This window comes from Solanum lycopersicum, chromosome 3, assembly GCF_036512215.1.
Source record: "Solanum lycopersicum chromosome 3, SLM_r2.1".
NCBI lineage: Eukaryota > Viridiplantae > Streptophyta > Magnoliopsida > Solanales > Solanaceae > Solanum > Solanum lycopersicum.
Window position 1 is genome coordinate 61083737 of NC_090802.1, and position 24971 is coordinate 61108707.

Below are 24971 nucleotides of genomic sequence, written 5' to 3' on the forward strand. Positions count from 1 at the left end.
AATAATAGATCTTTTCTAACAATTTCTCTGAAAAAGCCTTCGTATTTTTAGCTTATGAAGTTAAAATGTTCAATAATATTGCAAATTTTCTATGAAAAATATACTATTATAGAATGCTAAAATATTCTATTATTTAGTAATTTTAAATATGTTACATGAAAATTAAAATTAAAAACTTGTAAAAAGAAAAAAAGAGCGTCAATATATGTGTTGAAGTTTGGATTCGAATTTCAAATATAAAAAAGATAAAAAGAGAGAGCGCGTGCCTAGTTTCTATTTTGTAAAAGAACAGATAGAAGTAAACTGTATTTTAAAAAAAGGAAGCAAACAGCTAAAAGCATTTCCATTATTTTCCTACTTTAGTTTTCTGTCAATACAAGTTTTGCCGGGGAAACTGAAAAAAAATGGAGAAATCAAATTCTAATTCGAATTCAAGTTCAACTTCCAACTCCAATCACCACCGGAATTTTCAGAAGCATAATAGCCAATCAATGTCCGACACCGACTCACAGGTGAGTCAAATGGACTCCTTCCACTCACCACTCCATTTCGAATCGCAGTTGCATTTCGATGACCGGGAAACGAAATCGCTCTCTTCAAAAGCCTTGGTTTCTGTAGACAAGTACTACTCTCCAGTTCGATCCCCACATAAACTTTCCTGTGAGAATTTAAGTTTACCTCCGACACCTACTCCGCCGTCGGAAGCCGGAAACAAGGATCGGAAATCTCAGGGAGTTTATTTTGGTAGGCCGGGTAGGGAGGATGTAACTAACGGAGTGACCAAAGTGGGACCGGTTCGTGGTGGTGACGTGGAAGGTGGAGAAATGGAAGGGGAGAGACCTCCGAGGACCGTGCGTTCGAAGATGGAATTGACGCTGACCAGAGCGGCGTTAGGGTTTAGGGTTTGTGAGTTTGTGTTGTGCTTGATTTCGTTCTCGGTTATGGCAGCTGATAAAACTGCAGGTTGGAGTGGTGACTCTTTTGATCGATACAAAGAGTACAGGTTCGATTTTATTCATAATCTGCATACTGATGATCTCCAGCGTATCCGGCTGAAATGAATTCAAATATCAATTGTAGTGTCTGAAATTCTTTTATATTATGTCACAGGTATTGTGTTGCTGTGAATGCTATTGGATTTGCATATTCTGTATTTCAAGTGTTTGATCTGATTTACAATTTAGCAAGTCGGAAACACTTCCTCTCTCACTACACGCGATATCATTTTGATTTCTTAATGGATCAGGCAAGTAATACCTTTTGAACGTGTTTACTTGGGTTAACACATATATCTAGTTTTATTGTATTTGTTTTTAGTTCTTGAGTTGGATGTTACTACTCTACTAGACAAGCTCTATAAAAGGTCTTAAACTGAGTGTTTCGAGAAGTATGACATTCCATGACCCTTTCGAATAGTCCAAGCTTATAGGAGCATCTAAGGGTATTATAGATTGTCTGCCAAAGTTCTATCTCTGTGGTTTGTATGGATCAAAAACTTCTGATATTAGGAGCTAGCGGATAAGATTCAGCTCTTACTTTTGAACAAAAATTTCAATGCCTCATTTACACTTTACACTACTTCGATCAGTACTTGAAACCAAGACCATGTGCAGTTGCACTATATGAGATAGGATGGCAGAGGTGAACCCTTTAATATCTCTTTTTAGTATGACTGGCATACTATGAATTTAAATTGATTGTAGCGCTGATCCCTGATACGAAACACAGGACATTCAAACTTCCTTATTTGTCGTGGGGCTGATGATCTATGCTTCACTGTCCTATGTTTTCCCTGGTCAGTTCAAATTATCATAAGAGCTCTGATGTATCATAAGTATCATACTATCTTGATATGAGTTGAGTAGTATATATCAATGCATAATCTTTATACCACAAATAATTCCTTTTAGATCAACATCTTAATGATTCAGCTTTTCATTTTGAAGTTTGATTTCACACTGGTGTTGACGAATATAGGTCTGCCTTCCGTCTTCAGAGGACTCTTTTAACAATTTTATCTTTTTGGTCAATTTTTATTAACCAACAAACTATATAAGTACTTATAAATCAATGACTCTTGGTCATTATGCTTAGGGGCACAAGTTTCCAGTATTTAAACTTTGAATTGTACTTTTAGCAAATTATTCTACTTAGTAGACTGTGATAACTGGAAGCAAAAGATGTAATAGTTTTCTTATTTTGCTTCCTTAAAATTGATGACCCTCTTAATAATTGCTTACTCAGTTCATAGTGGTGATTGGAAAACTGCTTTTAACCAGGTCCACAACTCTGCTTTGCACTATTCCTGTTGTTTTTGTGTATAATTTGCTCTTGATTTTGTTTTCCTTTTGCTTTTGCTTATACCTGCGCAGATATTGGCTTATCTGATTATGTCAGCATCTTCTTCAGCTGCAACGAGGGCATATGACTGGATATCAAATTGGGGAAAGGATGAGTTTACAGAGATGGCATCTGCATCTATTGGGGTGTCCTTCCTGGCTTTTATAGCCTTTGCATTTAGCTCTCTCATTTCTGGTTACAACTTCTGCAACAGAAACGCCTCATGATGTAGCAATGAGCTTGTATCCATTTTTTCGTTGAGTATATTTGAGAATCGCCACATAAAATCATATTTCTAGCTTGAGCAGCTGTACAGAAGTAGTGAATAGATTCAACTATATAACTTCTCCTTCCTACTACAAGTAAATAATATGTGCAAATGTAGTCCCTCCGGAGTATGCATAAAATGCAAGGCAAAACAGAAATGAACCAGAACCTAATAGCGATTAGCTATTAGGTCTTCTTATATTATTATTCTTACACCTGTGAGAGAATTACAAGGCGATTAATTGAATCCTTATATTATTATTCTTACACCTTAAGTTTAGGGTGGTTCGGTGCATATCCTTCGTCAGAAAATTATATGATGAACAAATGTTAAATGTTAGTTAATATGAATATATATTTAATTATAAACATTCTTAACACATTTGAGAAGAAAATTTGCACACCCTTCATCAAATTTCTAGCTCTTCTGCCAATAATACGAAGTAACTAATTGATTGTCATGCTTTAATTAAACACTACTTATATTCTATTGCATTCAAAGAATAAGATTATTCTTTTGAGAATACATGTGGGTCCAAAATATTGGTCCATGCAACTTACTTCGAAGCCATATTCATAGGTTTCACTGTGAATACCAGATAATAGACATCAAATAAGAAAAAAAAAACATATAGTAAGCGATAAACATTGGGTTCATCTCGTTTAATGTTGGATTTTATAGGTGTAGAGAATAATAGAAGAAAAGTATAATTAAGAACCTTTCTACTAGCTCAAGATCGTTAACTAAGATTGAAAAATTCAACTAAAGAAAAGAAAGCTAGAAAGGAGAGGGAATATTTTGAATAAGAAAACTTAGAAGAAGACTACTTGATTTGGGTTGATTACAAATGACTATGACCACCCTTATTTATACTAGAGTAGAGGTATTCTAGATTGATCTATAAGAAAAATCTAGATGACCTTATCTTCTAACTATCTAACAACAATATAAATTTTTCTATAATTCAATACAAATATCTACTTCTCTAGAACATCTACACAATTCCTAGATACATCAAGTACTTAAGGTACTACTATTCATAACTCTAGAAAGTTCTACTAAAAAATATGTTGAATTATTTATACCTCCAAAAAATCGTCTTTCTTTTTCACAATAGGAGAATTATGACTTAGCAAAATCCTTTCCCTTTTAGTTTTAGTTTATATAGTAGCATTTAATTAAATATAAAGTTTAAAATACTATTTTTTCTTTCTCTTTCCCATTTCATCGCAATCTTGTATATAAAAATTAAATATCTTACTTTAATTAGTCTAAATCAATATCAAGCCAATAACATCTTCATTTTTCTATAAAATAGTGAATATAGAATCCATAACATATCGTATTCTTCATGTCACCCATTACTTTCTACAACATAATTCTAAACAAAGTTGTAACATAACACTCCTCTTAAGAAATGTATGGAAGTTTATTCAATTGTAGAATAACCATTGATTGATATTCCCAATATTATATGTTTAATACATGATAGTAGCATAATTTAATTTTTTTTAGCATCAATGCAATTTGGGAGTTTACAGTTTTTCTTTTTTTTTTGCAAGGAATTAGGAAACAAAAAATTTAGGTATTTAACGACCAGACGCCGTCAATTTGGTCAGACCCCGTTAATATTCCCTCCCTTAGTCCGTCTCAATTTTCATTGATAAAAATGGCACTGTATCGCCGCCTTTCTCGGAATCGCCATGTCTTCCGTCGGCACGCTATCTCTGCTCTGTATTCCTCCGGCGACCTAATAAACCCTAACGCGACTGTTGTTTATTCTCCGTTTATAAACCCCCTTCAATTTTCTTCTTCTGATGATCATAATCACACCCTCAATTCTAGAAAATTGTTGACATTTTACCCTTCACATTCTTCAAGAATCGAACTTTCAGGGTTCCGCCAAGTTCTTCACTTTTCAACATTAGCTGATTCGGAAGAGAAGAAGAAGAATGAGCAACAAAGGCCTTCTTGGGTTGATACTTATTTGCCCCAAAAAATTAGACCTTATGCCCATCTTGCCCGTCTTGATAAGCCTATTGGCACTTGGTTACTCGCTTGGCCTTGCATGTGGTAACTCAATATTATACTTCAAAACATTGTGTTTTTTTTTGTTTTTTTATTTGTTATACTTTTTAAGGATTTATATGTAGGTCTATTGCTTTGGCTGCTCCACCTGGGAGTTTACCTGATGTGAAGATGATGACACTATTTGGTTGTGGGGCTTTGCTTTTGCGAGGTGCTGGATGTACCGTTAACGATCTTCTTGATCGAGATATCGATACTAAGGTGATTGAGCTTTCCCTTGCACTTTTAGTAGAATTTTGTATAGTCGAGCTACATACTCGTATATCCCAAAAGATGAACACTTTTATTTCTCTTCTTCCATTTTCTTGTTGTCTAATTTATGTGGTAAACCCCAAGTGATTGTTATAAGTATTTTAGAGTTCCACAAGAAAAGGGAACTCACCAACTCATTATGCTGTATCGATATCTAGAATGTTTTGAACAGGTGAGTGGTTTTCCATAGATATTGCCTAAGTAGGTAAAAGTTGGACTTCGGAGTGAGGAATTTGTTTACTGAATGAAGGCGATGCCTCATTCAGCACCGTCTTGCTCATGAGTGAGAGAGAGATGGAATTAATGGGAGGAAAAAATGCTAGTCTTTCCTTCATATTCTGGTATTTCATTGCAAAATGTGCGGCTTTTATTTAGTTTGACTTGCTTCTTCTGTGATCTTTACTGCTCAATTGGGTAGCAATGTGATTTGTTTGATGCCATTGAAACTTAAAGTTGATAGCTTATGTCTTTTATTTTCTCACCCTTGTTATCATTTGTGATCTTTTCTAAATTTATAGTTTAATAGTTCTTGACTGCTGATACTGATATAGTATACTGCTGAATTCCTGATTCCTATTCTCAACCACGGTATAATCATTTCTTACCAATCTTCTGAAAGCTGGTTTACCTTTGAGATTTTGCATAACAAGTTAGTCTTTTATCTTGCTTTTTGGTGCATTTGAGAGCTTTATGCGGTGCAGGTGGAAAGAACAAGGTCAAGGCCAGTTGCTAGTGGTGTCTTGACACCCTTTCAGGGACTCACTTTTCTTGGATTCCAATTGCTATTGGGTCTTGGGATTCTTTTGCAATTGAATAATTATAGGTTTGTCTCTTTTCTTCTGGACATAATTTTGTTTTTCCCCAAATTTCGTCTTGCAAAGAAAGTTCTTTGCTTAATCTATTTGAGAGTGTTTAGATTGATTGGCTCATTCCAGTTGGTTAGCTGATCTAGAGAATGGCTATCTGATAGACATTTATATGATTTCCTTTCAATCTCCTGCTTTATAGAGAGGTTAGCATAGTTCCCTTCATAAGCATGAAGTCAGAAAATTGTCATTTACTGCACAATTCCCAAGACCAATGTGGAAAAATCAGTTCATTGTTAAATTCTCTTACTTGACTTCAATTCTATACTTCAATCCATAATGAGAGCGATCAGTTTTTTCTGGTAAAACCCAGGTATGGGAAGTGGAGTAATTTTCACAAGTTACAGATATATGTGACTAAAGACATGGCTTTTGTTGGAATCCCCATTTGGATTACATATGGGTCTAAAGACCACACATTTATGGGAATCTCCATTTCAATTACATATGATTTATTACTTTGCCTGGTACTATGCTTAATTTGCATGGACAGTTTATTTTTAACTTATCAATATTTGGAGAACTAGACATTCGTGATAATATTATATTTTTTTCTTGCATTTCAACGAAGAATTTTTTTTTTATGTGACATTTTTACATTATTAGTTATTCATTTCTATTCCTGCAGCCGCATTTTGGGTGCTTCATCCCTGTTGCTGGTCTTCACATACCCCCTCATGAAGAGGTTTACATTTTGGGTAATAAATCCGAATCTTCATGCTGCATCTCTCAAATCAGTATATCTCTACTCTCTCTCGCTCTCCCTGCCCTCAGCTCCAAAGGGTACAACCCTTCTCAGCTTCTGTGGATCTTTTGCCAACTGTTTGGTTTGGAAGGTGATGTCTATATCTGTTGGTGCAGCCTCAAGCCTTTCTTGGTTTGACTTTCAACTGGGGAGCTTTGTTAGGTTGGGCTGCCATTAAAGGAAGTATTGATCCTTCGGTTGTGCTTCCTCTATATGCGTCCGGTGTGTTTTGGACGCTTGTATATGACACAATATATGCACATCAGGTATGTATTGATCATTTGAAATTAGCTGCCATCTCTTATACTAAATGGAGTTTGAGACTTCTAGCAGAATAAATACCAACATGAATATGACATATAACATATTGAGCTAATAATATGTTAAAGAAGTTTTACGCTAGTAAGGACCCTGCACCTTCAAGCGTGTTTTCTTGGGATATGCACACTATTTCGGTGTCGTCATCGAGTTTCTAGGACATATTTTTCCTTGCCAATGAGCCTCTTTGGAAGAAGCGACACTAAACAATTGATATTTCACTTTATTGTATTTATATTTTCAATTTCCTTGGTCATATATTTGTCATTCATGCTTATAATTATTAGTCTTGGACTAAAGATATATATTTGTATTTTTGCTCGCTTTGTACCTTTTTTCATTAAAGTCCACGTTTTATTTGTGCTTAAAGCCCCAATGGACCTAAGAGCTTTTTTTTTTTTGCGCTTTTTGCTTTTTGCTTTTGATAAGACTGATATTAACACGAACGCCTGCCTTTGCCATAAAATATAGATGTCACAAAAATGTTTAATTAAATGAAAGAAATGACTCATGTTGATTAGGCCTTTTAGACTTGGGTTCTCAGTGTCATAATTTGCCTTGTGCCACAAGTCTGAATGTTTTCTTATATATCAGATGCACCTGTCTGGATTTGTTTTCCGTATTAAACTAGTATGAGATACTTATAATTCATGTGAAAGCAGCTCTTGTCAATATTTTAGTAACTGTCATCCAGGATAAAGAAGACGATCTCAAAGTGGGTGTCAAATCTACAGCCTTAAGATTTGGAGATTCCACAAAAGAATGGATCAGTGGGTTTGGATTAGCATGCATCAGCAGTCTTGCTCTTTCCGGAATTAATGCTGATATTGGTAACAATTCCATTCTCTAATTTAATTAGCTACAATGGTCTTGTGGCTATCATTTTTGTTGTTACTTATTTGCCACAATTTCTTTTAGTTTAATTTTTCTCATCTCTTCTTTGTCTGGAGCAGGATGGCCATACTACGCCTTTTTGGCAGCTGCTTCTGGCCAAATGGCTTGGCAAATTTGGACTGTTGATCTGTCATCTCGTGCAGATTGCAACAGGAAGTATATATCCATTGTAACTAGAGACATGATTTCATAATATTTACAGAATGAATTTAAACTTAACTGGTTTACTGCTACTTGTCAACTACTATGAGCTTGAAACACCTGACATACTGACAATTAGTCTGATTTAGTCATCAGTGGCAGAGTTGGTTTTTAACAAGTATCACAAGCGATTCACATATAGCACCCAAAGAAGTTCAAATGAACCTATGAATTGATTCATCTTACTGATAATGTTTAGTCTTAAAACTCTTCACTGTTTAAATTTATTGTGCTTTGTATGTAGATTTGTTTCCAACAAATGGTTTGGTGCGTTTATCTTTGGTGGAATTCTATTTGGACGAGTATTGTGACAATAGTATGCGGTAACAATGTTTTTTCTTCTTTAACCTTTTGTTCATTGTGAATCTCAATGCCATTGGTCAGCAAGTATTTGGAGTTCTTCCCAAAGAAATATATGCCAAGTCATTTTTTGTTATTATTCAGCTGCTGATAAAGAACAAGCCTTACCAATTTAACTGGCAGGAGCAGGTATGTTATGTTTTTTTTTTGGTTATATTAGAGCTTTTTGCCTTTTGGTATTAGAATAACTAAATGGAGATGATCACATCTGATTGTATTACTAGTAGCATTAAGGGGATGAAATAAAAGGTTGCACGGGGATAGTTTATCCATTTACACATGACTCCAAGCACAGTGGTTTGTAATTGTGACACCATAGTGATTGGAAGTGTTAAAAGTGAACGAGGTAAACCTAAAGTAATACTGGGAAAGTTGTCTCAAAACTAGAATCTCACGAAATCTGTAGCAAAGAGTGCCACACAACTAAAAGTAAAATATATTTTAAGGATATCAACTAATTGAGAGTAAGACTTAGTCATGCTGCTACACTTATAGGTCCATATTTAGGAGTCTTTTAAGTTTGTGTAATGATTTGTTGGTGAGTAGAATATGCATATGACCTTAAGTGTCTTGTGAGCCCTTAATTTTGTCTCAAAAGACAATTCTTTGAGATTGGAGCTCAACGAGTTCAATAAAAACCTTGGAGGGTTCAAATTCCAAGATAGAGGAAAAGGTAGGTAATTTCTGTCAATCTTCCTAAGCCCTAGTGGGCATAGTTATCCTCATACCTGTGTTGGTGGGAAGTAGTTGGTGCCCTGTGAAATAGTGAATCCGTGTAGCTTTCCCAGCCACTATCCCAATAATAAAAGCGAGAGAAAAAGAAAATAGAGCGATTTTCAGACGTGTTGATATGAATTCATAACATATATGGTGTGACCTTATATCCTTTGTATAATTTAGCTCTTGTGTATTTTGTTCGGTTTAGTCGCTGATGGTACTTATTTAGAACTTTGTTCCGATGTCTGAAACAATGTTTGCCTGTTGAAAAACCTGCATTCAGTTTTACTCCTTTTTGGGATGTGTAGATCCAGTTATCTTTAGTTAACACATGTCAAACTAACTGGATTTGTAGTCCTTGCTTACGGATGGGATATTATTTGATTTATTTCTGCCTAAACACTTAAATGCTTGTCATTTGTTCGCAAGAATTGATATTATGATTACCTAGGCTTGCTTCCCCCACCCACCTGGCAACATTCTTATTTGCATTTGTTAATGATCTATTGCTAGGAATTCTGGGGACACTAGGTTTTCTTTTTTTCTTTTTTTATTCCTTCCCACCCCCACATACCCCGGATTAAATGAACCTTCTTGGTTGTAAAGATCGACTGCTTTTTTTTTTTTGTAACAACCCTTGAGGGGTCAGGGGCTAAGCGACAACCCCAATGCCTTAACATAAATTAAACAAAACAAATATACAAGAGGGAAACATAAACCTTACCTCCGATCCTATGATGGTTCATAAGTCTACTATGAACCATCATAGGATCAGATATAAGGTTTATGTCCCCCTCGTGTATGTTTTGTTTTATTTATGTTATGGCGTGGGGTGTTGCTCAGCCCCTGACCCCCTCAAGTGTCGTTAAATGTTTTTTTTGACTATTTGTACATAAGTTTGGAGGGGTGGGAAACCATACCATGAGTTATAGAACATCTTATTAAATTGTGTTTCCTCTTGATTGATGCCATGGTCATGCTGTACATAGGCACTGCTGTGAAGACTAGTATTCCCCCCCTCCCAAATGCCTAATTTCTAATTCAAGTATTATTTTACTAGTGTACGATGGGAGCTCAATTTTGGAGCTTGCAGCAAATTTGAAGTGGGGTGACCAAATAATTTGTTCCTGCAGCATCCAAAGCTGTTATCTGGGCTGTACGAGAAGCATGTGAAGTATTTACAGTAAAACAGAATAGGGGTAACTTTTGCTTTTCCTTTTTTTCCTCCACGCCATCGTGATAGGTGTATGTGAAAAGTAGAAGATTATAGCTTTCTCTATAGAACAATTCACCAGAGACTTCTCTAAGAAATCTCTAATATCAGCTTGTATTGCCCGTTGTTTGCCAATATTTATTTTTTGCTGAAATATTCATTGAGAAGTGTTGTTTACTAATAATATTGTTAATATGATTGGCAAAAAACATTCAGTTGGTTACTGGGCTTTAAACATGTAACTGGACTCATAATGACTTGACAAAATAATCTTTTGATGTTATCCCGTAATGGGATAAAATTTAGGCGATACTTCGTTCTAGTTAGCAAGGAGAATTAAGGGTATTTTTCGGTATATAGGTAAAGAATATTATCTCAAATAATCTAGATAAATAATACAGAAGGTGGCGGTGAGAGTGGGGCTACGGGTGAAGATGTTAGAGGATGTAGAGGACTAAATCAGACAAAATGTTTTTCTTTTTGATCCTTTTTCTCCGTACCAAACGCACCCTAAGTAACCAAATTTTAGGATTCATTTAAATTTATTAGATTCATTCTTCTACTAGTTGGCTTTGACATCATGAATAACCAAATGATAATACTTGTCTATAATTTGAATTTATTACATACCACTCATGAACAACTAGATTTATGACAAACAGTATTTTTCATTGGATTGAATTTGAACATGTCAAAATGAACTGAAACAATCACGAAAGTTATTGCTCAATTACATACAAAAATTCATCACTTAATTGAGATATAATCGATAATTCAACTCTTATAAAATATAATTTAATCCTGGAATGAAGTTTACGAGAAAAAAAAATAAGAATAACTTTGAAAGGAATGCAACGTAACTAAGAACTGATATTTGTAAGACCATATATACAACAAAGACACATGTGATGTCCATCGTCACCCATGTTACTTCATTTATTTGAGCTATACGTGACAACAACATTAATTATTCTAATACCTAACAACCAATAAGTAAATAGTACTAATATAATTAGTTAATCATCTTAGAACCTTACTAATTTGCCAAATGCTGTTGTTGTCGAACCAACTTGTTAAGCCTAAACCTATGTTAAGTCACTATTGTCTACCTAATTAAGCCAATTATTTCCACTTAATTACTTTCTAAGAATATCTCCTTCATTATAATATGTCCTTATCCATTGAAAAATTAATAAGCAAGAATAGCTTAGTGGTTTAGAATATAATACACGTGAGAGGCTAAATACAGAAAAGTTTGAATAATTTAGTGGATTTGGACAACGTAGATGTGAAATTTGATAGTCTATGAAACGATGAATTAATTAATACTTGAAATATTGAGGTGAAAAATAAAGAAAATCTAAAATTAGAAGAAATAAAAAAAATACTAGGTGATTCTTTCTATTTGTCCTAACTTTAGTGGACGTAGTTACCTAGTGAGAGGTGAAAACTATCCCGTAATATTAAAGATGCGTGAAAGCTAGCACGAACACCGTGTCATAAAGTTTTGTTTTAGAAAACACATTATTCGACCTAAGTTCTAGTAAAGTAGAAACATATTTTGACAGTTCTACTTTTCTGATTATATTTTAACTACTATTGTTTGGCTCTTATGATTTTGTTAGTATTATTGACCGAAGGGAAATTATAGAACAGTTAAGTTATCTCCAAATTTATAAGTTTTGAATTTGAATCGTAAAAATAATTATCAATATTTGTATTAGAATTAGTTATCTATATCACAATTCCATAATCTTAGACATGAATCATGTATAAATACAAGATGCTTTAATTAACCTGAAAAATTATAATTTTTTCCTTCATATTTTATAGTATAATATTTGATTTTCTAACAGTTTCGGTGCATGTGATACTGTCCGATTGTGCGCGCGCATGTTGGGCTATATCAACTCAAGTACACTAGTATAGTGCATTAGTGTGATATTGTTCAATTTGAATAAAATTTGTACGGTTTCTTTTAAAGGTCTCATATCATTAATTGAAATTATTTTAACATTCTATAGTTAATTTTTTAAGCTAAATCTTTCAATTAAAATAATAAAATATCATTCATGTATTCATTAATAATTCCATTTGAATTAGGTTTTGTGTAACCTATCTCGTCGATCCATTAGTCCAAAGGTATTCATCGATTTGATTCGGTCTTATGTATTATTGACTTTCGATTTTAAATATGCTAAATTAATAACAAAACAATAAGATATTTTTTTTATCGATTTTTGGTTATTAACGGTTCGATTTTTTATTTACCCAATAAAAAAATACTCATAAAATAAATATATGATTTCTCACTTTCTCTAACAATTTGGCGCGATACAGTGGACAAACATATAGCAAATATTTTGATATGGTAAAACAAGAAATATAATGAGAAATTGCATTAATAAGAGTAGATATACGTAGTACATACTACAAAGGCTACAATTATATGTTACAATCAAAACATAATATAAAATTTCTTATGTAAAGTAAAAGTACTCCGACGTATGAAGTAATGGCATAGTTACGGCCAACCCAAGTCGTCTAATTGGACAACCTTTGTTGTAAAAATATATTGTATATATATGTCAAATTTTATATTTAAAGGATATATATTTAAAGTTGGACACCTTTAACAAAATCTATGTCTTTGGCGCAATGAAAATGACTGTCTATCTGAACGAAAAAGCTTCATGTTTGAACCCCAAATAGCACAGTATTTTTTTTTTTAATTTTATTTTGACAATCACACACCATTATTTTTGGAAATCCTTAGTAAAATTTTTAGCTTTTACTAACGTCTTAATGAGTTATAAATTTACTCATTACTAAAAACTGATACCAAACAAATAACTCAATATTTTTTTAAAAAAAAATGATTAGAAGTACATTTATTCGATAGCATTTTTTTCGATTCAATTTTTACAAATCTTTCTCTCATATTAAATTTCACATGAAATATTATCAATCTATCACAATCCAATTTCACGAGTCTTCCTCTCATATTAATTATCAACATATAAAAAAAAAATCGCTTGTAATATAAAATTTTGAAATCACATAAATCACTCACTTTATGTCATAAATTCATCTCCGTTAAAATTAAATAAGAAAAAAAAAAGATGGAGCGCCATACCAAGAGCACATGGCGGTAAATGCACGTGACATTCTATCATCATGTCATGTTGCTGCAACATTCAAAAACTTGGAACTACGTGAATTCTTCCTCTCACCCGTGAAGGATTTTCGAAATATTGATTTATCCGAATTCAATATTTTTAATATAAAATATGAATTTAAATCGATTAACTAAAACGACAAGAAATACACTCATGAATTTGTTAATGTCCCACCATCCTATTCTAGTCCCAACCACCAATATTTCATTTTTCTGATTCCACTTAAATGTAATTAATCCCTCCCTTAATCACAAGATTTAATTAGAAAGGACAAATAAATATTGTAAGGCCATATGGCTGTTACATAACCAGACAAAACCACCAGGCCGTACCTTTACCGTATTCATCTACTCACATGGCTTGTCCCAACTGTTTTTTGCAAATTGTTATGTGTGTGGGGTTCTTAATTAACACTTGCTTAATATTAAACCATTAATTAATTAACCCTCTTTTTGGTTAACTGACAAATAACTCTTATCCCTATGCCAGATTAATTTAATATCGAGAGTTAAATTGGACAATAAAGTACATAACCAGTACCATTAGGAGGATCTGACCGTACGATTCTTCATCTAATAAAAGGGATTAATTAGTTAATTAATTATTGATTATACAGATAATTATACGGACATGAATTAGGAAATCGGATATGACACTCGGTCCGCTTCGCTGGAATACAGATCATTGATGAAAATCTTTAGATTATGTCGAACTATAATATTTTTTAATTTAAAAAAAAATAAAATTGTTATATGTAGATAAATAACACTTTCACCGTTTCAAAAAGAATATTCATATTTTCTTTTTAGTTTGTTTCAAAAGGAATGATTCCTTTCTTTTTTAGTAACATTTTAACTTTAACTTTTCACGTGACATGTTTAAGACCACAAGATTAAATAAAAGACATTTTGATACATTTGATATAACTTTAGTTTAGAACCACAAGATTTAAAAATCTTTTTTCTTTTCTTAAACTCTGTTTCAAGTTAAACTAGGTCATTCTTTTTTAAACCGAAAGAATAATATATAAATGGTCAATCAAATCAAAAGAATCATTATCGATCTTCTTATGTGGATAAAATTCAACCTAGTAAAATCTTGACGCATTATGTTAAATTAGTTAAATAAAATTGATCTTTTTATGCTCTCAAGCCGCTTAAGATGAGTTGATTATCATTTCAACATGGTATTAGAACAAATAGATTTCTTGAGATCGAAACAAAGTCATAAAAACTAATTAATTATGGATTTGATTATAACATTAGGTGCTAATGACACATTTAAATTCCACCATAAGTCCAAAACTATCACGATAAATCAATCATTAAGTGCTTGACAATTTGTTTAATCCTCTACTTTATATAAAGCTAATAATCTTAATCAAGATTGTTCTAGTCATTAAATCACTTTAATTTCCTTAGTGCCTTTTTACTATAGTAGATAAGTTTCACAAAGCAAATTATTCAAAGGCGGGAGAAAAAGATTATTTAAAGGAAGGGAAAAGAATAATACCCGATGAATATCCATATATATTATATATATGAAGATTTAAGAATCAATGTTGTTATCTTCATTTTTGTGATAATGCTAAATAATGTAAGTAAAAATTGGTCTACTTTCTAATTATATTATCGATGGTTAATTATATACTAATTTTAATTATTTAACGTGGCAGTATATTTTTATGTTTGGCTAATCGGCTAGGAATTAAGGCACTTTTTGGATAGAATTTTGCTTGTTATTTTTAATTGTTTAATAAAAAATAATATTGAACATTAGTTAATACTTAATATAAATATTATAATAAAGTATTTATATTAATTATTGTTTTTGACAAAAACACACGAAGCCTAAAATGAATAAGTGAACAAAAAGAATAAATGTAAATTAATATTTATTAGCTTAAAAGAATGATTTTTTTTGTTGGTTTAAAAAAAATAACTCTTTTTTAAAATTATTTTTTACAATATTTTAATTCAAAATGTTTCAGAATACAAATTTCAATCATATTTGATACATTTGATATATCTTTAATTTTTGAACACAAAATTAAAAAGTTTTTTATTTGCAAAAATTAAGTGATTTAAAATAAAATAATCGCTAAAAGTTCTTACTATTTGAATTAGTTAAAAGAAGAAAAAAAACTCTTGTTCCTTCTATCTCATTACATTTGAATACATCTTTTCATTTTTATCAGATACATTACATCTTTTATCTTTATCAGATACATTACATCTTAGTGTGTGCAATGTTCTGATACACATGTTATTATTGATACTTATTTTAATTATCAAACCTAAATCTTTGATTTATAGATTGTACTAGTAATACATAATTAACTTAATAGTTGCTATGTGATTTTTTTTAAAATTTGTAACTATTGTAATTTCTAAAAGTTTTATATCAGAGAATAATAACTGTTTATTAAAAATACAAAAACTTTGCTATGTAATAACACAACGTATAGAGTCTGACACCCGACTAGAAATATTACACAGAATAGAGTATTGTTGAGTAGTTTGAATAGTATTTTAGGGTGAAGTTAAGTGATATAATAAATCGTGAAAAGGTGTGCTAGTAAGAGAGTTGGACCGTATACGGAAGAAGCATACGGCACTCTCCGACATAACTGCTCTCCAGCCCCATCACACTGGGCCCCACTAACAGAACCAGATCCATCTTCACTCCTTCTCTTCGCATCCTAACCTTTTATTTACCATTTTATCCCTGCTTCAGTTAACTCCCTTTCTTGTTTTCTTTTGTATACTATATATAATTTCTCTTCTTTTATTATTGTTCAAGGAATATTACCTATTTTATTTAACAAACAACGATTTTTATTTATGGGAAAAAAGTGAAAGAAAATTTGTGACGCAATGGGGGAATAACGACAAACGGAGGGAAAATTCTAATTTTTGTCATTTGAATTGTATAAAAGGTATAATTAGGGGTAAAATGGGGAAAAAGAATATTAGCGGTCACAATCAGGAAAACCCGAAATGTCTCCTCATAAGTGGATCTTCCCACGTTATGAATGTTGCTGCTCTTGTATTCAAGTAATATACCCACTGCTTTTCCTTTCTCAACACACACACAAAAAACAAACACCGCCCATCTCCGCCGTTAATCTCCGCCGCGAATCTCCGCCGCTCCGCCTTCGTCAACCTCAACTCCTTCTCATTCCTCACTTTTTTTCCCAGCTTCCTGCTTAACTCACTCCTTCAAAGTACAGAAAGTTAAGCTCATTTTTCCACACTTCAAACTGTTGTAAAAAGCTCTTCTTACTTTACTATTCTTCTCAATTTCAATTCCAACAAATGTACAGTTGATTTTTGGAAGAGAGGAAAAAAAAAAGAAAAACTAGTTAATTACTAATTAGAAAATTCTGACACATACTAAAAATGTAACTCTTATTTTTTGGAATGTAGCTTATTTTAATTAATTTATTAAAATTTAGGAGAATCTGTAACGGCGGTTGAGTATTTTTTTTTACATAGGAAGAGTTTTTTTTTTTTCTGGTTTGAGGCGGAGAACTTGATGGTTTAGTATGAAGAATTTGAATTGGTTTAAGCAAATAGCGAATAATGGGAAATTAGAGAGGCGACTTTCATTGGGTGAGTACAAGCGAGCAGCGTCATGGTCCAAGTATATAGTATCATCAGGGGCGGCGATAAAGGGAGAAGGAGAGGAGGAATGGAGTGCCGATATGTCGCAGCTGTATATCGGGAACAAATTTGCTTCAGGAAGGCATAGCAGGATTTACAGGGGAATTTACAAGCACAGGGAAGTGGCTATTAAGCTTATTAGCCAACCTGAAGAAGATGGAGATTTGGCTACTTTTCTCGAGAAGCAGTTTACTTCTGAAGTTGCTTTGTTGCTTCGGTTAAAGCATCCAAATATCATCACTGTAAGTATGGTTTTCTTATTTCGTTGTGTTTTTCATTATTTAAGTTTGAAAAACTTTGCTTCAAAGTAGTAATAATAGAGATTTTACTAGCATTTCATGTGAAGGGACTTTTCCTTCTCAAAGTATTGCAATTAGACTACCAAGGATTGTAAATCTGCGTTATCCACTTTCTTCACCTTATTGATTTTAATGAGATCTCTAGACGTAGTTGCATATCTGCATTTGAGCAATAGTCCCAAGGAGTCATTCACCCTATTGCTCCCTAGCGAGATGAAAGGTGTCGGAGCAGAATAGTTGGCTAGCTCTGATTATCAGCCATGGAAAAGTTTTGGCAATGAATGGAGAATAGATACTGGAAGAAATATGGAAATTCAATTAATGATGGCATCTGGAAGGCTATACTATGTTATTTCATTTGCCAAGAAATGATCGATTTATGCCCCGTTGGGTGTGGCCTAGTGGTCAATGAAGTAGTTGAGAACTATGAGGTCTCAGGTTTGAATCCCAGCAAAGAAAGAAAACGCTAAGTGATTCTTTCCATCTATTCTAGCCTTGGTGGATATAGTTACCTTGTACATGTTGTTGGTGGGAGATGGCGGTATCATGTGAAATTAGACGAGATGCACGAGAGCTGGCCCAGAAACCATGTTCGCAAATTATTATTTAAAAATGGTCATTTTATGTTCTTTGGCAGGTCCGTGTCTACTGACAGATAAAATTCTATTTTACCTAGGCGACGATTGCTTCTACTCTTAATTTAAGAAATTTATTTCTAGCAGAACCAAACAGGAAAATAAGAACTGAAAAGAAAAGATATTTACTGATTGGTATATCTTTATTAGAAGGCAAGTGATTCCATATTTGCTACTTCATACATGGTTTCTTAAGTAGCCGAAATACCATTGTTGGCGATTCGGCATAAAAGATGCAACCATTTATCACTTTTTTGTTCAATAAAAGCACCAATAAGTATGTGACTATCCATAGACCGATCAAGTTGCTTTCCACAACCTAAGTTATGTTGCTCGGATATTCCAAAATGCTTCCACACTTGTGTCAGATCCTTCAAAAATAAATAACTTTGGGAATCCGACAACAACTGACTTTTTTTGAAGAATCCGGGTGACATAGAATCTTAACACATTTACCTTTTCCAATATGTCAAACTTGAAATCTGCAGATCAGCTCCTCATCCTTGATTTGCAAAGAGATATGATTGTGCTGCCTGCAGATTTTCATGTTGAGAGTACCATCTTTGAAATACGTCTACATGAATTTCTTAACATAATATTGATTAGGGATTTGTTGACATATTTTGATTCATCATAACTATTTATTGGCAAATAGTTATCATATGAAAACATGTCTTTCAGTTATGCATGAAATTGCCGCTTGTTTTGACTTGTTCCATTTCTTCTGGCTCTCAAATGCAGTTTATTGCAGCATGTAAGAAACCACCAGTGTTTTGCATTATCACCGAATACGTACCTGGAGGCTCCCTTAGAAAGTACCTCCATCAGCAGGAGCCGTACTCCGTCCCTCTCAATCTTGTTGTGAAATTGGCCCTTGACATTGCACATGGGATGCAGTATCTTCATGCCGAAGGGATACTTCACAGAGATCTGAAGTCGGAAAATCTGCTACTTGATGAGGATATGTGTGTGAAAGTTGCAGATTTCGGGATATCATGTTTAGAATCTCAATGTGGTAGTGCAAAGGGGTTCACCGGTACATACCGCTGGATGGCGCCCGAAATGATCAAGGAAAAGAACCACACAAAGAAGGTTGATGTGTATAGTTTTGGTATTGTCCTATGGGAACTTTTGACTGCATTAACACCATTTGATGACATGACTCCCGAGCAGGCAGCCTTTGCAGTCTGCCAGAAGGTATATTCTCTGTCCACCATGGCATATTGGTTTTTGTCAAGATAAATAGCCTAATATTTCATACGTCTCTGGATCTGAATTTGTTCCACTAAATCCCATGAATCTCTATATTTTTGACGTACTCATTCCGAATTGTCATTTTATGTTACATTTGTTATTCCTGTTTCGGTGGTTTTCCCTTTAGATATATACGGAGGTTACCATGAGACTCACATCAGTAAGTCAATGTTCTCTTCTCTGGCTTGAAAGATGAATTGAGAAAGACAATTAAGATACAAAAAGAAGAGATATTTATTAGTTGCATTTACCAATGCATATTGAAAGATTGAGAAAGTTTACGGCTATGCTATGAAATAACCCTTGAAATACTTGTAAAAAAAATTTGCAGCATGAAATATCTTAGCGTGTGATCATGTTTTTTGAAGTTCTCTCATATCTGGGCTGTCTGTCTCTTGTTAAATCTTATGTTAAATCTCAAAAAAAAAATTCTCTTCTATTTTATTTTGTTTCTTTCCTTCTTATGTTAGGATCATAGTGTTTTTTTCCAGAAATGTTTGGCTCTAAAACTGGGATAGGGTTTCCAACAAGTGAATAGCTATTGGAATTGATGAGCCTCTTGATTCCTGTTTTCGTCAAAAGTGATCTATTTAATATGTTGGCATTGTTTTAATGTTGTTCTATTCGTCTCATCTTTTACTCTTTCTTGCCTTCTTGATCATCGACATCTCTATCCTCTCCCTGGGATATTATCGGCAAATCAACAGTCTTCTTTAACATTACTCCTTTAGAAACTCGTTGAATAATCTTATAACTATATTTTACCGTTGGGAACTCTTTTAACTGGCAGAAGTTTCTGTTTCTATAACAATAAGGCCCATGATTGTTTTGTTTCCCTTGGAAGAAATATAGAGAGGTATACTTGAGGATCTGGAACAAGTATTAATTTGTAAGTCAAATGTAGAAGTAAAAGCGATTGTAGCCTGTGGTGGAGGATAAGATAAAGTCTGTTCTGCTTGTTTTCTGTATCACCTGCCAATCTATCAGATTCCTCGGGTATAGGTCCCAAAGTAAACTTGAGGTGTGAGGCTTAATGTTCCGAACATTGCTGCTGCTGCTGTTTAATACACACTACTAATAAAATTGCAACCCCGTTAAGTGACTGTCTCGGTCTGTCAGTCTCTGGGCTATTTTTAAGCTTAAACAGTGTTAATTTGAAATGCTGTGGGGCTATATATTGGTCTTTCAAACACCCCGCTCTAAAGGTATGGAGATGGAGTGAACGTGACTCCATATTTTACATGTGTGCTGTTATCTTTTGACTGTCCAATTCATAGGACATCTGCTCTTCTTCCTCCTCGGCGGTTTCTCATGCACGTTGGAAATTATTGATGCTGTGATCTTTTCTTTGCTGGTTAATCGTGAATCAGTTTTATGCCTTATTTCTGCTTCCAGTTTATTGTTTTTAAGTTTCAACTTAACTATAAACCCATCTATAGCTTCTCCACATACATGTTGTATTGGGAAAATTAGTGTAGGAAGTTGCTTCTCTTGCATAAAGTTTGCATCAGAACAAGTCATTTAGTGTAAGAATATTTCTTGCAGTATAATTGCATCATTCTCTGTAAGAAAGAAAATTTGCATTTTTCTCATACTAATTGGAATTTTGCAGAAAGCAAGACCACCAATACCTGCTGCATGTCCACCAGCAGTTCGGAAACTCATTAAACGGTGCTGGGCAAACAATCCTCACAAGAGGCCACATTTCGAGGAGATTGTAACTGTTCTTGAAAGTTACGCAGAGGCGCTTGAGCAGGATCCTGATTTTTTCCAATCCTACCAGCCCCCTCGGAATTTTACCTTGTCGCGCTGCTTGCCTAATTGCAACAGATCAGATTCTGCTGAGGCATAGGAAATTCCAGAATATGTATCTTATTATGTTATCCTGGGTGACCAAAATTATCCCCAGGACCCCAATCCCAATCTGAAGTGTATCATATTTTTCCTGAAGTTCTCACTTCTCAGAAGTAGTTATGTTATTATTGTAAACTAAGTTACTAAGTCAGTGTTTGAATATTTCGACATTTGTTTTTGCTTGAAACTTGGATCAGGATTTGACAAGGAGAATCCTGTTTGTACTATGAAAATTGTGTTTGCAATTCACAACTTTGTTCTTTTTCTAGTGCCGTGATGGTGAGACTACTCTCACCACGACAACGAATATAGTCTGCGTAATTCTACATGTGTTCAGTAGACTCTCAGCTTAAATATAGACATTATTTGTTTTTCTAATAATAGTCCCTTAGGTATAGTAAATGGAAAATCAACCTCTGTTATTCCGTTGTCCCAAAAAAAATGGATCATTTCTTATTTCTTTGGAATCTTATTTACATTTTTGTTAGAACTTTTAAATATAAATAATTGTGCTTATAATTTTTTTCCTATGTAATTTTTGAACGTGAAAATCTTAGTTATTAGTTCAATAAATCTGGTTCTCCAAATACTACTAATCTTTGGGACTTGGGTTTGTTAGAATTCTGTTTATCAGTAATTGCATACTTAAATATATTTATATAAATTACATTTTAAGAAAACTATACAACAAAGACAGTTTGGCCGAGTGGTCTAAGGCGCCAGATTTAGGCTCTGGTCCGAAAGGGCGTGGGTTCAAATCCCACAGCTGTCAATTTTTTTAAATTTTATTTTGTATCCACAAATTATCAAACTAGTAATTCTATTACAATTTTAATTTTATTTTGCTATAATATACACTTTTAATTTTATTTTATTTTGCTGCAATGTCCACAAATTATCAAACTAAACAATTCTATTACACTCATAATTTTTCGATACGCTCAATAAAATGATCGCGCAAATAATAGCCTCAGGCTGGTGAGCTGTCACAATGTGTAAAGTTGGATGGAGACTAGAGGGGTCCGGGCCTTATCCTTACAGCCCAACTCCATTGCAGTTTAGAGTGTCGGGGCCTAATAATGGATTATTTCCTATAAATCTAACTTAATTAAACTGATTTATCATTTGTTCCTTTTAATTTTTTTCTAATTATTTACTAATCAATCTAAAATAATAAAATTCCTTTTGCTTATAATGCCTATGCCCCCATTTGCCAAACAAAAAGAAATTAATTATGCCGCGATAATAGATCCTTCTGATTCAATTCTTTTTCGAATTCTGCCCATAGCAGTGCACATGGTTGCCCATTTAATTTATGCATGCCATAAAAGTTATTTTAGATTTTTTTTTTTTTATAAAAAGAAGTGACTTGAAAGAGTAATTTTTTTGAAAAAAAATCTATATACTATTACAGTATTATTAATTGAACACATAATAAATACGTATGTTTGGGTTTATTTGACTCAAAGAGACCCGTGTTGGAATAATTCGAGTAATTTACGCCATTTTAGATTTGCTTTAAGAAACTGCATAATGAAAAATTAGTAGTCTTTTTCAAGAATTAAGCATATTGTACTCTTTGAATTCTACCACCTTTTCGAATCTGTATTACGAGAATTTATCTTGAATTAAAAGATTTTACGTTGACTATAAATCGATCACAAGAAAAAGCAACAATATTTTTATTCTTATGTCTAAATTTAATCGTTCAATGGAGAAAGAATGTACCAAATACATTTACAATTTGCTTAAGAAAATGCACACATTTTCTTATTATCTATTATACCCTAAAATATATTCAGAAGACTGTGACTTGAAGATTCAAATTAAAACATCGCAATTATCTAGTTAGCTAGTATTTCTTTGAGTAGACCTTCATGTTCATGGATTCATCTTGCCTTTTTTTTTTTTTTAAAGACAGCCGGAATAAATTTAGATCGCACATTGTAAAGTCCATTAAGATGACTCTCCTAATAAAAAAATTTCATGATTATAAAATCTCTAATTAAGAGTGGAGCAGCTCATCACTGCGCCACAAACCACGTCGATACGTTGCCATTTGTTATATATTATTATTGTTAAAATGAAACTAGGTCAGATGAATTGATAAATAGGAAATAATGAAGAACATTTTATTTTCCTTTTTTTCCATTATCTTTTACTTTTAAGATGTACTAATTGATCAACTATATAGGAAAACAAATCAACCCTTTCTTATTGAAACTTTACAATGATATAATATAATTATTAATTTATTCCCACTAGATGGGGGAATCATGCTTTTTGATTAATCAAATAAAATTTATCATAGGATGCCTATCAGTCCAACCGGTGCACAGCTAATTAAACTCACTAACCACCATTATCATGACATTTTAAATTAACTCGGTTTTTAGCAATAATTATATATTACAGCGAAGCTTAATCTTTAGGAGTAATATACTCTATATTTTAATTATACCTCACTTTTATGTAATAATTATTGGTCCCCCGTGGGGTGTTAAATTAATTTCACCAACTCTAGAATATGCTTTTTCTCTCTAATTAATTTATTCACGAGACGTGATTCTGTTCTAGTACTGCACAATGTTAATTACATGTTGGGTTTTACGTGAGATATATTACATATATTGTGTTTCATTAAATGCCCATGTTGATTAATTAATAACAAAAAGTCACAAGTAGCAAGTGAAAATTATAAGCCAAAGTCTAGTACTTTATATTATTAGTTTAATTTGTAATGAGCAAAGAATTATATTGTTTGTAAAAAAGCAAACATTATATCATACATTTAAAGTAAAGTTTGTAATGATCACTCTTTTTTTTTCAACTTTTAAGTCTCGTTTATGTTATCAGCAGAAATAGTACTAAAAACTCGGTTTAATGTATTCATAAAGAGTACTTCCTCTTATCTAGAGTAGTTAGTAGAGTTAAAATTTTTATTAAAAGGTTTAAAATATTAAAAAATAAATATATAAAAAAATTTAAAATTTATGATATATACATATTAAAATAATCTTAATTATATATATATATATATATATATATAATTTTTTTATCGAAGGATATTCAAATAAATCCGCACAATGAGAAATGGAGTTGCTTAACAACTACCGAAGGTTAAGAGGTCAAGATGGACATGCAAACGCAAGACAAACTTAGAAGCTACTTCAAACCATTACATACTATATTTTATCATTGACGTGTAACATTTTAACTCAAAATTTTATTTTATTTAAAAAAAACTGACAAGTTGTTCGTCAGTCCATTAAATTACTTTGCTACCCCTTTAAGGTGTGTCATATTTTTTAAAAAATTGGACACTAACTCCGACTCAAAACACCTATATATGCATCAAACATCTAGGATTATCTTTAATCTATCACTATATCGGTTCCATTTTATATATTACTTTTTGAATTTTAAGAGTCAAATAAATTTATTGTTTATCGTAATTTTTTTTAAATATTTTGAATTATTAATTATTGTGACTCATAATATTTTTTAGATAGCTTATAAATATATAAATTTCATTTCAAAAAAATAGAAAATTTCATGTGTAAATTTTCGATCAAATTTAAATTTTTTAAACCCTCAAAATATAAAATGTATCATATAAATTGGGATAACGAAGGTATATTTCGCTAAAATAACGGAGCGCTAAAGGTAAATTCAAAAATAAGTAAAGATGAATTGAAAAATAAAAGAGCTTTAAGATATTACATTTAATCAAATAAATTAATTAGTTACAAGTGAGTAAATAGAACATTTTTTATTGAGAAAATTCATAAGTATACTTCAATTTATGCTTGAAATTTTAGAG

At 32.6% G+C, this 24971-nt stretch overlaps 3 protein-coding genes and 1 non-coding gene across 10 annotated transcripts; all 4 read left to right on the forward strand.

Annotated features, from left to right (window-relative positions):
- LOC101246815 (CASP-like protein 4A3) lies at nt 1–2808 on the forward strand. Of its 4 annotated transcripts, none has more exons than XM_026030084.2 (4): nt 1–1003; nt 1111–1246; nt 1729–1795; nt 2373–2808. In XM_026030084.2, exons 1-4 carry the CDS (start codon nt 405–407, stop codon nt 2426–2428), a joined length of 858 nt encoding a protein of 285 aa, XP_025885869.1. In that variant the 5' UTR covers nt 1–404; the 3' UTR covers nt 2429–2808. The 4 variants fall into 4 exon arrangements, with proteins under 4 accessions (XP_025885869.1, XP_069151390.1, XP_004236108.1 ...); XM_069295289.1 differs by having other exon boundaries at nt 2410–2808; XM_004236060.5 differs by lacking the exon at nt 1729–1795.
- Nucleotides 2809–3951: 1143 nt separating this feature from the next.
- On the forward strand, nt 3952–10485 carry LOC101246522 (4-hydroxybenzoate geranyltransferase 2). 4 transcript variants are annotated; one of them, XR_002027403.3, is made up of 10 exons: nt 3952–4681; nt 4762–4897; nt 5650–5771; nt 6443–6512; nt 6676–6825; nt 7572–7707; nt 7831–7927; nt 8217–8295; nt 8417–8461; nt 10110–10485. XR_002027403.3 is itself a non-coding variant. In XM_019213054.3 (10 exons), exons 1-9 carry the CDS (start codon nt 4278–4280, stop codon nt 8446–8448), a joined length of 1278 nt encoding a protein of 425 aa, XP_019068599.1. In that variant the 5' UTR covers nt 4161–4277; the 3' UTR covers nt 8449–8461; nt 10110–10485. The 4 variants fall into 4 exon arrangements, 2 of the variants coding, with proteins under 2 accessions (XP_019068599.1, XP_019068600.1); XM_019213054.3 differs by having other exon boundaries at nt 4161–4681; nt 6443–6551; nt 7831–7940; XM_019213055.3 differs by having other exon boundaries at nt 4171–4681; nt 7831–7940.
- Nucleotides 10486–16456: 5971 nt separating this feature from the next.
- On the forward strand, nt 16457–21416 carry LOC104646606 (serine/threonine/tyrosine-protein kinase HT1-like). Its single transcript, XM_010320609.4, has 3 exons — nt 16457–17348; nt 18782–19237; nt 20907–21416. Exons 1-3 carry the CDS (start codon nt 16989–16991, stop codon nt 21144–21146), a joined length of 1056 nt encoding a protein of 351 aa, XP_010318911.1. The 5' UTR covers nt 16457–16988; the 3' UTR covers nt 21147–21416.
- Nucleotides 21417–21840: 424 nt separating this feature from the next.
- TRNAL-UAG (transfer RNA leucine (anticodon UAG)) lies at nt 21841–21920 on the forward strand. Its single transcript has one exon. It is a non-coding gene; the product is annotated as a tRNA-Leu (tRNA).
- The last annotated feature ends 3051 nt before the right edge of the window (nt 21921–24971 follow it).

What these genes read in the sequence shown, in the direction of transcription:
- LOC101246815 (XM_069295289.1), top strand. Translation starts at nt 405, where the DNA reads ATGGAGAAATCAAATTCTAATTCGAATTCAAGTTCAACTTCCAACTCC. An exon ending in GATCGATACAAAGAGTACAG is followed by an intron (nt 1,004 to 1,110) that starts GTTCGATTTTAT and finishes ATTATGTCACAG; the next exon opens with GTATTGTGTTGCTGTGAATG. An exon ending in ACTGTCCTATGTTTTCCCTG is followed by an intron (nt 1,796 to 2,409) that starts GTCAGTTCAAAT and finishes CATCTTCTTCAG; the next exon opens with CTGCAACGAGGGCATATGAC.
- LOC101246522 (XM_019213054.3), top strand. Translation starts at nt 4,278, where the DNA reads ATGGCACTGTATCGCCGCCTTTCTCGGAATCGCCATGTCTTCCGTCGG. An exon ending in CGGAATTAATGCTGATATTG is followed by an intron (nt 7,708 to 7,830) that starts GTAACAATTCCA and finishes TGTCTGGAGCAG; the next exon opens with GATGGCCATACTACGCCTTT. An exon ending in TATTGTGACAATAGTATGCG is followed by an intron (nt 8,296 to 8,416) that starts GTAACAATGTTT and finishes GTTATTATTCAG; the next exon opens with CTGCTGATAAAGAACAAGCC.
- LOC104646606 (XM_010320609.4), top strand. Translation starts at nt 16,989, where the DNA reads ATGAAGAATTTGAATTGGTTTAAGCAAATAGCGAATAATGGGAAATTA. An exon ending in AGCATCCAAATATCATCACT is followed by an intron (nt 17,349 to 18,781) that starts GTAAGTATGGTT and finishes TCTCAAATGCAG; the next exon opens with TTTATTGCAGCATGTAAGAA. An exon ending in CCTTTGCAGTCTGCCAGAAG is followed by an intron (nt 19,238 to 20,906) that starts GTATATTCTCTG and finishes GGAATTTTGCAG; the next exon opens with AAAGCAAGACCACCAATACC.